The sequence below is a fragment of the Canis lupus genome, chromosome 5 (genome assembly GCF_003254725.2).
Source record: "Canis lupus dingo isolate Sandy chromosome 5, ASM325472v2, whole genome shotgun sequence".
Lineage (NCBI taxonomy): Eukaryota > Metazoa > Chordata > Mammalia > Carnivora > Canidae > Canis > Canis lupus.
This window is the reverse complement of record NC_064247.1, coordinates 64019986-64034529: the sequence shown is the minus strand read 5'-3', so window position 1 is coordinate 64034529 and position 14544 is coordinate 64019986. Positions and strand designations below refer to the sequence as shown.

Genomic DNA, 14544 nt, shown 5'->3' with positions numbered 1-14544 from the left:
TGAGATAACCAAATTGGATATTAGATAATAAGGAATCAATGGTAGCTTTCTTAGATGTGACAAGGCTATTGTGGTGATGCTAAAACAATCCTTGGTAGAGATTTGTATTGCATTATTTATGGGTAAAATTATATCTGAGATTTGCTTGAAAATACTCAGAAAAAAAACTGAGAAAGAACAAGGTGACAAAATATTGAAATATTGATTGAAGCTCAGTGATGCATATAGGGTACTCATTACACTATTCTATTTTCATGTGTGTCTGAATATTTCCATATTTTTTTGAAGGTAGAGTGTGTTTACTTGCAATAAGTTTTTGGGGAAAAAAAAGAAACTTAAGGAACATTTGTTTATCAGCTACTAAAAATATACTGAATGAAAAAAGCCAAGTTCAAAAGGTCACATGCTGCATGATTCCATTTTTATAATGTTCTCCAAGTGACAAAATGATAGAGATGGGAGAACACAGCAGTCATTGCCAGGGGTCAGAGATGGCAGGGGAGTGGGGAGGTTGCAGGGGGAGAAAGGGGTGGCTATTGAGGTCTCTAGTGAGAAGGAGGTCTGTGGGGTGATGGGATAGTTCTGTATCTTGATCTTAGTGGTGTTTACATGGTACAAAATGACATAGAACACACATTGTGCCAAATCTAGGTCTTGGTGTTGTTATATTGTCCTGTACGTACAGAAAATGTTACCATTGGAACCATTGGGTGAAAATGGGTGAGGGTATATGGGACTTCTCTGTACTTTTGCAACTTTCTGTGAATTTATAACTTTAAAATTAAAAATTCAAAAATGCATCAAATTGGGGTGCCTGGCTCAGTTGGTAGAGCATGTGACTCTTGATCTTGGGGTTGTTTTAACCTCACATTGGGTGTAGTGATTATTTAAAAATAAAATCTTTTAAAAAATGTATCAAAATGTATAATAATTAAAATAACATAGTTAACAGTACAATAGTAGATCAATGAGGGGCTTCTGGGTGGCTCAGTCAGTGAAGCATCTCCCTGAAGCATCTCCCTTCCGCTCAGGTCATGATCCCAGGGTCCTTGGATCAAGCCCCGCATCAGGCTCCCTGCTCAGCAGGAAGTCTGCTTCTCCATCTCCCTCTCCTCTTCTTCTACTCCTCACCCCTGCTTGTGCTCACTCTCAAAATAAAATCTTAAAGAAAATAGATCAATGAAATAGAAAATATGGACAAAAATAAATGCTTACTATGAGTGTATATATGCAATTAGTGTGTAAAAACCCTGCAGCAAATGTTAGTGGCAAAAGGAAGGATTATACAATAAATTATGCTAGGAAAATTGCTTAACATTTTGAGAGAAAGTTCAAGTTGAATTTTAACCTCCTGCCATATGCTCAAATTCCAGATGGGTAAGAATATAAGAAGTGACTACAGGGGCTCCTTGGTGGCTCAGTTGGGTAAGCGTCTGCCTTCACCTCAGGTCATGATCCCAGGGTCCTAGGATTGAGCCCTTTGTCCAGCTCCCTGCTCAGGAGGAGTCTGCTTCTTCTTCTCCCCCTACGCCTCCTGCATCTCATACTCTCTCTCTCTAAATAAAATCTTTTAAAAAAATGTTGGGGATCCCTGGGTGGCTCAGTGGTTTAGTGCCTGCCTCTGGTCCAAGGCGTGATCCTGGAGTCCCGGGATCGAGTCCCACATCAGGCTCCCTGCATGGAGCCTGCTTCTTCCTCTGCCTGTGTCTCTGCCCCCCCACCTCTCTCTGTGTCTCTCATGAATAAATAAATAAAATCTTAAAATAAAAAATTGTTTAAGAAGTTGTCGTGCTGTGAGAAGAGCTGGGAACAACCAACCCCCTGCTAATAGCCAGCAAGAAAATAGGGACTTCAGCCCTTCACCCATAAAGAAATGACTTCAGCCTAGCATCTGGAATAAGTTTGGAAGGCCACGGGTCCAGGTGAGGGTGCAGCCTGGCTGACAGCTGGAACATTGTCTGGACTCTGGACAGAAACTGAGATGATACATGTATATGCTATTCTAAGTTAGCCACTAAATTTGTGGTGGCTTTTTTTTTTTTAAGATTTTATTTATTTATTCATGAGATACAGAAGAGAGAGAGATAGAGACAGAGACACAGGCAGAGGGAGAAGCAGACTCTATGCAGGGAGCCCAATGTGGGACTTGATCCCAGGTCCCCAGGATCACGCCCTGGGCTGAAGGCGGCGCTAAACCACTGGGCCACCGGGGTTGCACTGTGGTGACTTTTAAAGCAGTAACTGAAAAACTAGTACAGGTAGTAGATATCAAGAACCCTAAAAATGAAGTTTTAAAACTCTAAAGAAGTCTTTTTTTGAACTAGAAAACCTCAAAACTGTAAAGATGCTAATTCTCCCTTAATCTATGAAATCAGTGACCACAATCAAAACACCAGAGGTCTTTTTGGGAACTGAGCAAGTTATTCTAAAGTTCACCTAGGAAAATAAAAATGTAAACACAGTAGGTAACTGGAAAATCGAGGTGCAAGAGGGATTGAACACTGACGTGAAAACATGCTGCTACAGTGTGAGCTGCGGAGGACACGCAGTGTCACACATTCGTGTGGGAGTTCATGATAAAGGCACCACGTGGAAGATGTGGAGCAACAAAGGGACATTCGTTCACTCAGTGGTGCTGGGACAACTGAATTGACAACTGAGAAAACAGTATTTTTGTCTCAATCCTTACTTGAATTCTTTATGAATCAAAAAATTAAACATAGAAAGTAAAACAGTTTTTATTGGTTTGGTGTGGAGAACACCCTTTTTCACTCTGACAGACTCTAAGAGCCATAAGGAAAAGACTGATGTGCCTATCTGTCCAAAAAGCAACAAAGAGAAACTGAAAAGCAAGGGGAACCATTTGCAATAAGATCACAAAGGTAAAATCTCCTAACTATACAAAAAGCTCTCACATACAAAAAAGGTCAAAGTACAAAATGAGGAAACAATATGACATGCATTCAAGGAAAATAAATACCACTGGATCATGAACAAGCAAAAGGAGGCTCAACCTCCCCAGGGAAGCTGATGTGACCAGTGGAGACAGGAGCCAATAGTTCCATTTTCATATAACATAGGGCAAGATTTAGCAAATTGACAAGAATTAGGGGAAGGTACAGAGAAGTGTCCTATTTACGGATTCTTAGTGGACATATATATTGATATAATCTTTATGATAAAGTGGCCACATTTACCAAAACCCTTCTAGTAACTTACCCAATAGATAAACCCTCATAAATGTGTAAATATATAAATGCAAGAATGTTAATTATGGCACCACTCGAAAAAGATTAAAATTGGAAGTAACCTACATTTATATTCATTAAAGGGAGCTGGTTATGTACTGGATGGGACCCCAGATAATGGACTACAGGCTGCCACCCCTGTTATGTGCAGATATGGATCTCAGCCATGACATAGTGTGATCCTAAATGCATCAAACTCCACATGCACATATGAAATGTCTGAAAGGAAAAGAATCCTTCCATAGGCAATTTTTAATTATGTATTATTTTTTAAATCAAATATTCATAGATTTTTAGTCAATATATAAAAAGTGTATTAAATTAATACCAAAAATGAACCCTCCAGGGGCACCTGGGTGGCTCAGTCAGTGAAGTGTCTGCCTCTGACTCAGGCCATGATCTTGGGGTCCTGGGATCAAGCCCTACGTCAGGCTCCCTGCTCAGCAGAAAGTCTGCCTCTCCTTTTCCCTCTGCCTCCTCCTCTCCCTGCTCTTTCTCTTTCAAATAAATAAATAAATAAATAAATAAATAAATAAATAAATAATAACTAAATAAAAGTAAATTAAAAAAATTTTTAAAAAGAACCCCCAATTTAAATTAAATGCAAAATATGAAATGCAGTTTTTTACTTCATGACAAAAATACAAAGGACGCTTCCAGTCCTAGTGCAGGCCATGGGTCATTCATTGGTAGTTCAAACAATCAAAGCTGCAGATGCAGCAATGAAGATGGACAGAGCTCTGGGCCCCAGCATCTCCCTCTACTACTCGCCTTGAGCAAATGACCACTCTGTGCCTCAGTTCCTTCATCTGTAAACAGAGGTGATAAGAGGACCTACTTCAGAAAGTTCTGTGGCTTGGTATTCACCATCATTATTATTATAGGCTCAGAATGATGTCTGACACAGAAAGAGCAACTATTCACATGTCGCCAGGTAGCTGGGTTCATGAGGTATTTAAAGTAGGGAACAAAGAACACTGCAAAGCAATAGGACCACCTGCTAGCATTTTGTAACCAATATGTGACACTGATTATTCTAACTCTACCTGCATGCAAATGTGCACAGAGAGAGAAAGACCCCTCTCTGTAGTGCTTGAACAGAAGCCTGAAAGGATGTGACTCCAACCTGGAACCCTGGGGAGCAGGCTGGGAGAGGCAGCAGTGAAAGCCATAAAGGCATTCTGCTTTTGTATTTTGTAACATTTGACAAACTTGGCATTTCACAAGTCCTATGCAATCCTTGCAACCTTAACAAGTTTAAGAAAACGCTGTGGCCAACATCAGAAATGTTCATTCTTGGGTGCCTGGCTGATTCAGTCTGTTGAGTGTCTGACTCTTGGTTTCACCTCAGGTCATGATCTCAGGGTCCTGGGATCCAGCCTCGTGTTGAGCTCCGTGCTCAGCGGGGAGTGTGCTTGAGGATTCTCTCTCCCTTGCCCTCTGCCCATCCCCCAGTTCATATTCACTCTCTATAATAAATAAATCTTTTTTTTTTTAAAAGAAGAAATGTTAATTCTTCAGCATTCTGATTGATAAAATTCTGTACAGAGAGGTTGTCTTTGTTTTGTTTTAGTAGATTTAGAATCCTTTGCAAATTGTGTATCTGAACCTTCAACCCAGTGCTCGCTTCGGCAGCACATATACTAAAATTGAACCTTCAACCCTGAGGCAGACCATGTCTCCTCTTTTCTCTCTGTTCCCTTTTCTTCTATGTCTGTCATACAAGCTGGCTGGCAGCTCAGTCTCTCCACAGTGGATGGTGGAAGTGTGTCTCCCTTTTTCTTCCCTGAAAGAGGGTGTCGAGGATTCACCCCCCTCGTGGCTGAGCTGTCAATCAGTTAAAGCTCTAGAACATTCATGGACTGTTCTGACTGCTTTCAACCTTGCCCACTTCTGTTCCTGAACCACATCTAATTCTTTTGCTCTGGCCCTAACACAGGCATCGTCTGCCTTATAGAAGAGCTTTTCCACAGACATGTTAAATACCTGGATGTTTTCTTCCTTCTAGAGAAACCTGATGTAAAGGTAACGTCGAGCAAGAAGAAATTTGCCATTCCACAGATCATCATCACTAGAGCCTCTAAAGAGACTCTAGCCAGCTACAGTTCCATCGGAAGCGAAGAGCAGAGAACCATTCAGGAGCAGGTTGAATGGGGCCCCTACTACCGACATAGAAACCCCAGTACAGTAGATGCCTATGATTTACAAGAATAAACAAGCACCCCAAATAGTTGGTAATAGTTATTCACTGTGCTCTGAGTCTCAGCAATGATGGCGGAAGGGCCACCCTGCCCTGTGGGAAGCTGCATTTGCCCCTTTGGTAAATGAGGTCCCCGCAGTGGCCACCTTGGTCTTACCTTCCCCAGAGCTGCTGGCAGCTTGCAGAGGGCAAGAGTGACCCTGGCTCAGAGGGTGAACTTGGTGCATCTACCTCTGTTGTAACTGGCCATGCAAGTTGATGAGCCAGAGGCAGGCAGCATCTCTCTCTTGGTGGGCACTTCTGAAGGATTGTGGTGTCAGGACTTGGCAATTATACCGAATGAGATAGATGTCACTCACACTTGGGAAAAAGGCTGGACTCAGGACTTACCTTGAAGGTGTCATGCCCCAGAACAGGAAAGTGCACAAGTCACCCTGTGGGGATCACGGGCTCCTACCTTGATGTTACCTGACCCAGAGTCTTAGAGGATCCAGAAGAATGTAGAATTGGGGTAGGGGCCAGACATGGCACTTAGCACTGTGTCAGTGTCCATATCAGAGCTGCCATGGGAGGATGCCTTTCTGGCTATGGACGGCTCTTCCCTGCTGGCATCCAGTCTCACTGGCAGGCCCAGATCTGATTCTACTCGCTTACAGAATCACTGCAGGAAGGCTCTGTCCTGTCTGCTCTGAGGCCTTCAGTCTGGTAACAGTAAGTTGGTTTCTTTCATTCCCAGAATGGTCGGCAGGCTTTACATCTCTATTGATGAGAATCGTATTCTTTTAGTATTAAACAGTAAAATTGACTTCCAGTTGTGGTATAACCCCAAAAGAATAATGGGTGTTTAATAACACACTATTAACATCATTACTTATATTTCTTTGTATTTATTCCATACATTTACACATCCTGACTCACAACTAAGTATTTACAAAGAAGTCAAGCCCGTACAAACGTGGATCTGAGCCCACTGGTTGAGCGCGACTACCGCCCCGAAAAATTTCCAGGAGCCATTCCATTTCTCTTATTGGACCTAGAGATGATGGCCCTCCTAGCCTTGCCCGGAGTCTTTCCAACGAATAACGTCAACACTACACGAACTCTCATTTCATTATTAGCTAGAAGCTTAGCTCATGAACGAACTGAAAAAGGGCTGGGATGAAGTGAGGAGGAGCCTGTGAACTCCACGTGGTTCATAAGGTGGGACTGACTTGACTTCACATCTCCGGCTGCCCCGGGCCTCCCGGCCTCCTGAGCGCGGCATCACTCACCTGGTCCGCCAGCCCGGGGCCCCCAGCACCTTGGGCTTGGGTCTCCTCCTGGTCCTCATCCGACCCCCAGCACCCCAGCCAGCTCAGGTGCCGGCGCTTAGAACGAAAACGAAGCCCGAAGCGCGGGAGTGCGGGGTTGGGGGGGGGCCGCAAGAACGCAGGACCCCCCCGGCGTTTTGGACGGTTGCCCGGGGAACCGTTGCTAAGGTGGAGATGCCCAGGAAGTGAGCGAGGCGCCTGCGCGGAAGAACGTCGTCTGCGCCTGCGCACACAGGCAGCGAGGGGCTGTGAGGGGGTGCTCTGCGCTCGGCATGGGGGACACGGAGTCAGAGTCGGAGCAGATCCGTCTGAAATGTATCCGTAAGGACGGCTTCTTCACGGTGCCTCCGGAACACAGGGTGCGACGGGAGACCGCTCGGGGTAGTTCTGCCGTTGGCAGGGCGGAGCCGGAACGCCCGGGAGTCGCTTAGTGTCGCGCTAAATCATTGAGGTTTCCGACGCGGGTGGGAACGACAGTCCCAGAGTTCCTCACGGCCGGCGCGGAATCCGGCGGCGGGCGTCCCAGGGGGAGACTGCCCTGGGGGGCGGGCTGTCCTCCGAGGGGCTGCAGTTCTCCGCCGCTGTCCCGCAGCGCCCTCCGGAGGAGGCCCCGCCTCTCGGGAGGGGATTTCCCTGGGGGAAGACTGGCTGGCGGGGTGCCCCCGGGTTCGGGTGGATCGGGCGGCGCCCCACCCGACAGCTTCCGTTGGCGTTGCTGGCGCGAGACCTTGCTTGTGTTACTGTCGTGGAGTCGTTCAGGGGCCCGTCAGAAAGATGGGGAAAGTGCAGCGGAGAGTGTGGGGACGGCAGCTAGGCATACGGTCCGGGCGCCCTGGGAGACCAGGAGGGATCAGGAAGGGACGGCGGCGGAGGGGGTGCCAAGGGCCCCCAAGCAGTCCCCTGGCCACCCTGATACCCAGCCGGTGCTCACCGTGCTCGGTGCGCTGCAGCCCCGGAGCCCAGGGCCCAGATGAGCGCAACCCAGGGGCATCTTCAGGCCAGCAACCTATCAGGATTTCAGAGGAAGAATTGTGTTCAGCTGAGGGAAATGTTTGTAAAGGATATTTGTAGAAAGGTTGGCATTTTTGCTGGGCTAGTAAGTGGGACTGGGATTTTGACACGCAGAGACAAGAGGGGTGGCATGCCATAAATATGCAATGGCAGGAGTGTGAATAGGAAGCACCCAGAGGTTCCCCTGGAGAGAGAATGTGAGGAAGAACCGGTGGGAAGAGAAAGCTGAGGCCAGATCGTGGAAAGGCTCAGTGCAGAGGATTCTGACCTGCTTCCATGGGTGGTAGGAAGAGACCAGAGGCAGCAGGGCCGGAGAGCAGCTGTTAGACTTTGAATCAAGGAGACATGCTCATTCAGTGTACCCACAAATGTATTGCATTATTAAGATTTATTAGGGCATAGACTTTCAGCTAGAACTGAACCCCAAAATACAGTGGCTCAAGTACAGGATTTAGGGGCTCCTGGGTGGCTCAGTCAGTTAAGTGTCCAGCTCTTGATTGCAGCTCAGGTCATGACCTCAGGGTCCTGGGATGGAGCTCAGCACTGGGCTCTGGGCTGGACACGGAGCCTGATCAAAATTCTCTATCCCTCTCCCACTGCCTCTCCCTCTGGCCCTGTGCGTGCACATTTTCTCTCTCTCCAAAAAAAAATAAAAAAATAAATAAATTAAAAAAAAAAAGGACTTTATTTCTCTCTTCCCTGACATTTCCAAGAGAGGCTGGGAATTTCCACAAGGTGAGGCCAGGCACTCAGGTTATCTGTCTTGTAGATCCACTTGTAGCTCGTTCAAATCCCACCCCGCTTCAGGAGCAAAAAGGAGCGGGCAGCAACATCTTCATTTGATCAGGAAGTCCTCTTTCTTGAAGCCCTTGTCCTTTCTGCTCACATCCTATTGGCCGAAATTTATTCAAATGGACATACCTAGCTGCAGGGAGTCTGGGAAATGCGGCCACCAGCTGAGTGGCCATGTGCCATTGGGTGGTGTTGTCTAATTCTAAGAAATACCATGTGGATGTTGGGACAGTCTCTGCCACAGAAGCGTTTCCACTGTGTTCGATGGAAGTTTTGTCTATTTTCAGGGCATAGTTTAGACTGGTGCTCCTCAGTAGTTTTCCTGTGATGGTGAAAATGTTTTCTTTCTCTGGACTCTTGATCTTGGAATTATGAGTTAAAGCTCTACGTTGGGTGTGGAATTTACTTAGAAGAAACAAAAAAGAAATGTTGCTTTTTGAGTCATCCAGTATGGTTACCATGAGCCCTGTGGACTTGTGGAGGGCTACACACGTGGCAGTTGAGGAAATGAAATTTTAATTTAATTTTAACCATATGTGGCCTGTGGTTATTGTTTTTAGACAGCATCCCTCTGGACCATGGGTTTGGAAGGGAAAAGGGTGTCTGTGAAATAGCATTGAGAGGGTCTGATGGCCCAGTAACATCGTCTCTCTTTTCTCCTCTGAAAAGCCCAAGTGTGTGGTTCTCTTTGGCGAGCAAAACATGAGTGAGCAACTTGGTACAAATTAAGTGTGAAATACTTATCTTTAGTTGTCCCTTTAGTTGCCCAATCCTTGCACTGCCAGCACTTCTGTCTTTCAGCTGGGACGGTGCCGGAGTGTGAAGGAGTTTGAGAAGCTGAACCGCATCGGGGAAGGCACCTATGGCATCGTGTGTGAGTGACTGAGATGGGAGCCCTGGGGCTCAGGGGACTGTCCCAGCAGTGGCTATGTCAGGACTGGAAGGGAGTTAACAGCTATTGCTTTAGGGCCAGGGCAAATGTTGTACAAGTGAACTCTCATCCATGGTGTACTTAAAAAATTTCACGCTGTGTTGTGTCAGATTGCCAGAGTGGTTGCAAGTGGAGATAATTGTTATAGCAAAACCTAGGACTTCCAAAAGCAGTCAGGGCTGCAGCTTGTAGTGGCTGTGACCTTGGTGTGCACTCATACCCATGAAGATTTGGAAGCTCTGTGCATTAGCACAGTGCTTCGAGGAGCCTCGTTTGCACAAAACAGGGTTTTTTCCTAACTAACGTATCTTACTTGGTATTAGAACATGGTAAACAGAGGGCAAAGCAGTGGCCTGTGTACTGACGCTAAGGAGGAGAACTTAGGGGGAGCTTGTTCTAACCAGCATCCTGTGCTCCCCAGAGAGCATGTGTCTGGTAGGGCTGGGAGTGCTGCTTGCCCTTATGTCCCTGGGCATCCAGTTATCAAAGAAGAAGAGAAAGGGGCCCTACAGAGTTCAGAATGAGGCCCCTACAAGGCACAGGGGTGTGTGATGCGGGCTTAAGTAAGATTCCATCATGGATGAGTTTTCCTTTCAGATCGGGCCCGGGACACCCTGACAGATGAGATTGTTGCCCTGAAGAAGGTACGGATGGACAAGGAGAAGGATGGTGAGCTCACAGTGGCAGGGGTGGAACGGTGCCAGTTTTCTAAGGCTTCCTCTAGCCCGAACCCCCAGTGCTGAGAGCATCTGTGTGAGGGTTAAGGGGGACCTGTTTCTGGGAGGCTCTAGCCTGGCCCTGCCTGTCGTGTCCTCCTGCCCCACGCTCTGGGTCTTAGCTCCTTTGTACCTTGTGCACTTGATCTTCTTTCTCCGGTGAGTGACCTGTTTTCTGTCTCAGCCCAGCCATCACCCCTCCACCCAGCCCTCCTTGCCTAATTGCACAGGGTGTGCCTCCACACACCCCTGATTTCTAGCCCTAGCACCTCCCTGGCTGTCCATGCAGGCAGGGCCTCACAGTGGACCCCCTCTCATACACAGTAGTCAGTACAGGGAGTCACTGCTTTGTATCATTGAACAAAGGAAGGGTTCAGGTGGGCAGGGCCCTGACAGTAGTAGGGGTCGGGCTCACTGAGCAGGCCAGCTGGCTGCAGGGTCCCTGTGTGCAGGGATGGAGGTTGCTGAGGCCACGTCTGCTTGCAGGGGTCCCCATCAGCAGCCTTCGAGAGATCACACTGCTCCTTCGCCTTCGCCATCCCAATATCGTGGAGCTGAAGGAAGTGGTTGTGGGAACCCACCTGGAGAGGTAGGCTGTCTGCTGGTCCTCTGCACAGGGCCCTACTGAGCCTGCCTTGCCTATCCAGCTCATCCTTCCTGCAACCCCAGGAGGTGCCTTTGGCCTACCTAGGGTGATGTGGAAGGTAGCATGTGTCTTCCCCTTCTCCTTCTAGCATCTTTCTGGTGATGGGTTATTGTGAGCAAGATCTGGCCAGCCTTCTGGAGAATATGCCGACACCCTTCTCTGAGGCCCAGGTACAAGGCTGGGGGCCCTGGAGCAAAGGCACCATCCCAGGTTCTTGTGTAGCTTGTTTGTGCTGTGCACATCTCACCCTAACTGACACTTCCTGCCTGGCATAGGTCAAATGTATTGTGCTACAAGTGCTCCGAGGCCTTCAGTACCTGCACCAGAACTTCATTATCCACAGGTAGGAGGCACCTCGAGACGCATGGGAAGAGTGACTGCCAGTACTGACTGCTGGAGAGGACCAGGCGTTAGTGCAAAACTGTCCCTTGGGGCAGGATCCAGGCCCACACAGCACCCACGTCCCCCCACCTTGCTGTTGAGGGGCTGGGAATGTGTGTAGTCAAGGCTATGAGAAGTCCTACAGTGGACAGTCCCTCCCGGAGGCAGACAGAGTGGGGGACCTTCCCGGCTCAGGGCAGGAGTGTGCAAGCCACGGCTTCTTGTGTCGTGGGGCAGCTGATGCAGCCCTGGGTGGCGAACAGGCATGGGACTGGAAGTTAGGCCTGGGCTTGAGGCCAGGCTCTGCCACTTCCTGAGAAAGGTACTGAGAGCTCTGGCACTGCCAACTGCGGCTTGGCCTTCTGATGCCTGTGATGGAGACAGCCTGGCTGCCCCATAGGGCTCGCGTCTTGGGAACCACTGATGTTCCCTTCCTGTCACAGGGACCTGAAGGTGTCCAACCTGCTCATGACTGATAAGGGCTGTGTGAAGACAGGTGGGTGTGGGGTGCCGCTCTGTGGGACGTGTCTCTGGGAGTGCCCCCTTGGGTGGGGGGTGGCTCAGGCCTTGCCAGCACCCTGGTGCCCACACAGCAGGCAAGGTGGCCGCCATTTGGTGACAGGCTGCCTCTCCTGCCCCTCTGCCTTTGTCACAGCGGATTTCGGCCTGGCCCGGGCCTACAGCATCCCCATGAAGCCAATGACCCCCAAGGTGGTCACACTCTGGTGAGTCCCTCGTGGGGGAGGAAGTTTGGGGGGTCGATTGTGTGGAAGCAGTGGAAGGACCCTGAGGCTCCTCATAGAGCCTGGATCTGAGACAGCTGCCTGAAACTTCAGGGCGCAAGAATGACAGCACGCATGGCCTGGGGGACCACCCTGCCTAAGGCAGCCAGATGCCCAGCCTACTTCCAAGCCCATCCCGGGAAGGGGAGGTCGTGCCTCAGACTTTGGCAGGAGTGGGGTGGGGTATGCAGCTTTATGTAATTATTTCTCACTTAGTTTTTTAAGGAGCAGAACAGGATTGTGGTTAAGAATAGGACATTGAGATCATTCATCTTCTGCTGTCCATCTACCAACCCCATCTGTAGGATGGGCTGACAGGAGACCCCCAGGAGCCACTCAGCAATGCTGAGAGGAAGAGGCGATCTGAGCTGGGCTTGGTGGTCCTGGAGCCCGGGCTATCTCAGGTGCTCAGGAAGGCTGATGGAGGCTCAGCTTACTGCAGGGTGCAAGAGGAAGTACTTCTCCTTGCAGGTACCGAGCCCCTGAACTGCTTTTGGGAACCAGCACGCAGACCACCAGCATCGACATGTGGTAAGAAGCGAACACAGTTCCCAGGGCCCAGGGGAAGGGCTGGGGTAGGTCCCATGGGGGCTGGCTGGAGCAGCAGCAGGGCTGGAGTCTTTGCCAGCCTCCCAGCCCCTGGGGGATGGGGAGTGGATGGGGGTTGGGCTGAAGCCTGGAATCCCAAGAGGAAGCATGAGAACATGGCTTCCACAGAAGAAAGGTCCTCTGGGACCGGGTCATGTCCCATCATGAGCTCCCAAGCTCCACCTTATCCTGACCCCAGCTCACGAGATGTGTGTTGGGCAGCACTTGCCCTCAGCTGAGGTGGCCACGGCGAGCAGGTGTGTGAGGTAAGGCCCGCTCTCCTCTGCAGGGCCATGGGCTGCATCCTGGCAGAGCTGCTGGCCCACAAGCCCCTTCTCCCCGGCACTTCCGAGATCCACCAGGTGGACCTGATAGTACAGCTGCTGGGGACGCCCAGTGAGAACATCTGGCCAGTGAGTGCTCGGTCTCTGCCCTCGTCCTGCCCCCTGCCTGGGCCAGCTCCTGCAGCTTCAAGTCTTGCTTCCTGCAGGGTTTCTCCAGGCTGCCGCTGGTGGGCCAGTACAGCCTGAGGAAGCAGCCCTACAACAACCTCAAACACAAATTCCCGTGGCTCTCAGAGGCCGGCCTGCGCCTGCTCAACTTCCTCTTCATGTATGACCCTAAGAAAAGGTGCTGTGACCTGGCCTGCAGGCAGGAGTGGGGACCCCTCTGACCTGAGCCCTTGAAAAAGATTTTCAGAACCCTGGCCACGCTGCTACAGACATGGGCACAGAGGACCAGGCACCCAGTCTGGGCGGTTCCTGCCTACCTGGCTCATGGAGCCCATTCTGAGTTTCCTGTCTGTTTCTGGGCCCCAGCCCCCTTCTTGCCACTCAGCATTTTTTGTCTGGAACCTTGAATCAGAGGCCATGGAGCTGGGTGGGTGTGAGGGTGACCAGCCTGGGTGGCACCTGCTGTCCTGCTCACGCTGAGGCCTCCTCTTCAGGGCCACAGCCAGAGATGGCTTGGACAGCTCATACTTCAAGGAGAAGCCACTGCGTGAGTCTCCCAGACAGCCCCCAACCCCACTCAGCTCTGCAGGGTGTTTGTCATGTCTTGCCTAGGGTGGGGGGTGGGGGCACAGTCTCACAGGACACCTCCAGCCCCTGTGGGGTGGTTTGGGGGGGCCCTAGGGAGGCAGGTGCTCATGGGCCACACACTGTTCTCTGAGGGGAGCGGAGGGAGATGCAACCTAAGGGCCCCTCATACATGCAGAGTGGGGTTCTCAGACCCAAAACACACTCCTCCCCCATCCCCCTGCCTGCCTAGTGCTGAATAGCTCCCTCCCTGCAGCTTGTGAGCCAGAGCTCATGCCCACCTTCCCCCACCACCGCAACAAGCGGGCCATCCTGGCCACATCTGAGGGCCAGAGCAAGCGCTGTAAGCCGTGACAAGTTGGCAGGAGGTCTGCGATGGACAGCCATGGACTGGGGACGCCTTTGTAATCCAGGCTTGCAGGGCTGCTGACATCTGCTCCTCCCTTGGTTGAGAGCTACCTGCTACTCCTGCTGATTACACCCCTTCCCCAGAAGAGTGGGGAGGGGGACACCCTGAAGGGCTGGCACTCTCATACTGGGCACCTGCTGTCATGTCCTCAGCTGGTAACTCTAACCCTCACTTTCCAGGGGGAAATGCCCACTGGGCCCAGTTCAGTGAGCATTGCTAGCTTGGGATGGACAGACCCCCATGATCGCCTGTGCCCCTCCCACCCCCACCTCCGAGCACCAGGGTCTGTCCGGGTCAGCAAGAGGCTGTGGTGAACAGCCCCCTCAGACCCCAGGTAGGGCTGGCGGCACTCAGGATGGGAAGGAGAGATTGAGCGTGGGTCACATCCCACCTGATGGACTGGGGTCCAAGCCCTGCTGCCCCTGCACTCACACTGAGGCCCAGAGGGGAGAGGATGGGAGTCAGATAAAAAAGATTTTCTAACAGGCATAAG

General features: G+C 50.3%; 1 protein-coding gene across 10 annotated transcripts in view; it reads left to right on the top strand.

Moving 5' to 3' along the window:
- The window catches only part of CDK10 (cyclin dependent kinase 10), a 19062-nt gene extending 4519 nt beyond the window's left edge, over positions 1-14543 (top strand). For 2 of the 10 annotated variants that reach the window (XM_025427139.2, XM_025427138.2), the window contains exons 3-15: positions 5257-5393; positions 9363-9435; positions 10090-10161; positions 10695-10797; positions 10943-11024; positions 11130-11197; positions 11679-11731; positions 11891-11960; positions 12489-12548; positions 12895-13018; positions 13096-13235; positions 13552-13604; positions 13899-14543. In XM_025427139.2, the coding sequence (XP_025282924.1) occupies positions 5257-5393; positions 9363-9435; positions 10090-10161; positions 10695-10797; positions 10943-11024; positions 11130-11197; positions 11679-11731; positions 11891-11960; positions 12489-12548; positions 12895-13018; positions 13096-13235; positions 13552-13604; positions 13899-13996 (1133 nt within the window). In that variant the 3' untranslated portion in view covers positions 13997-14543. Of the gene's footprint in view, positions 1-5254; positions 5394-6930; positions 7118-8510; positions 9280-9362; positions 9436-10089; positions 10162-10694; positions 10798-10942; positions 11025-11129; positions 11198-11678; positions 11732-11890; positions 11961-12488; positions 12549-12894; positions 13019-13095; positions 13236-13551; positions 13605-13898 lie in introns of those variants that run through there. The other 8 variants (XM_025427147.2, XM_025427146.2, XM_025427142.3 and 5 more) reach the window with 7 other exon arrangements.
- The last annotated feature ends 1 nt before the right edge of the window (position 14544 follows it).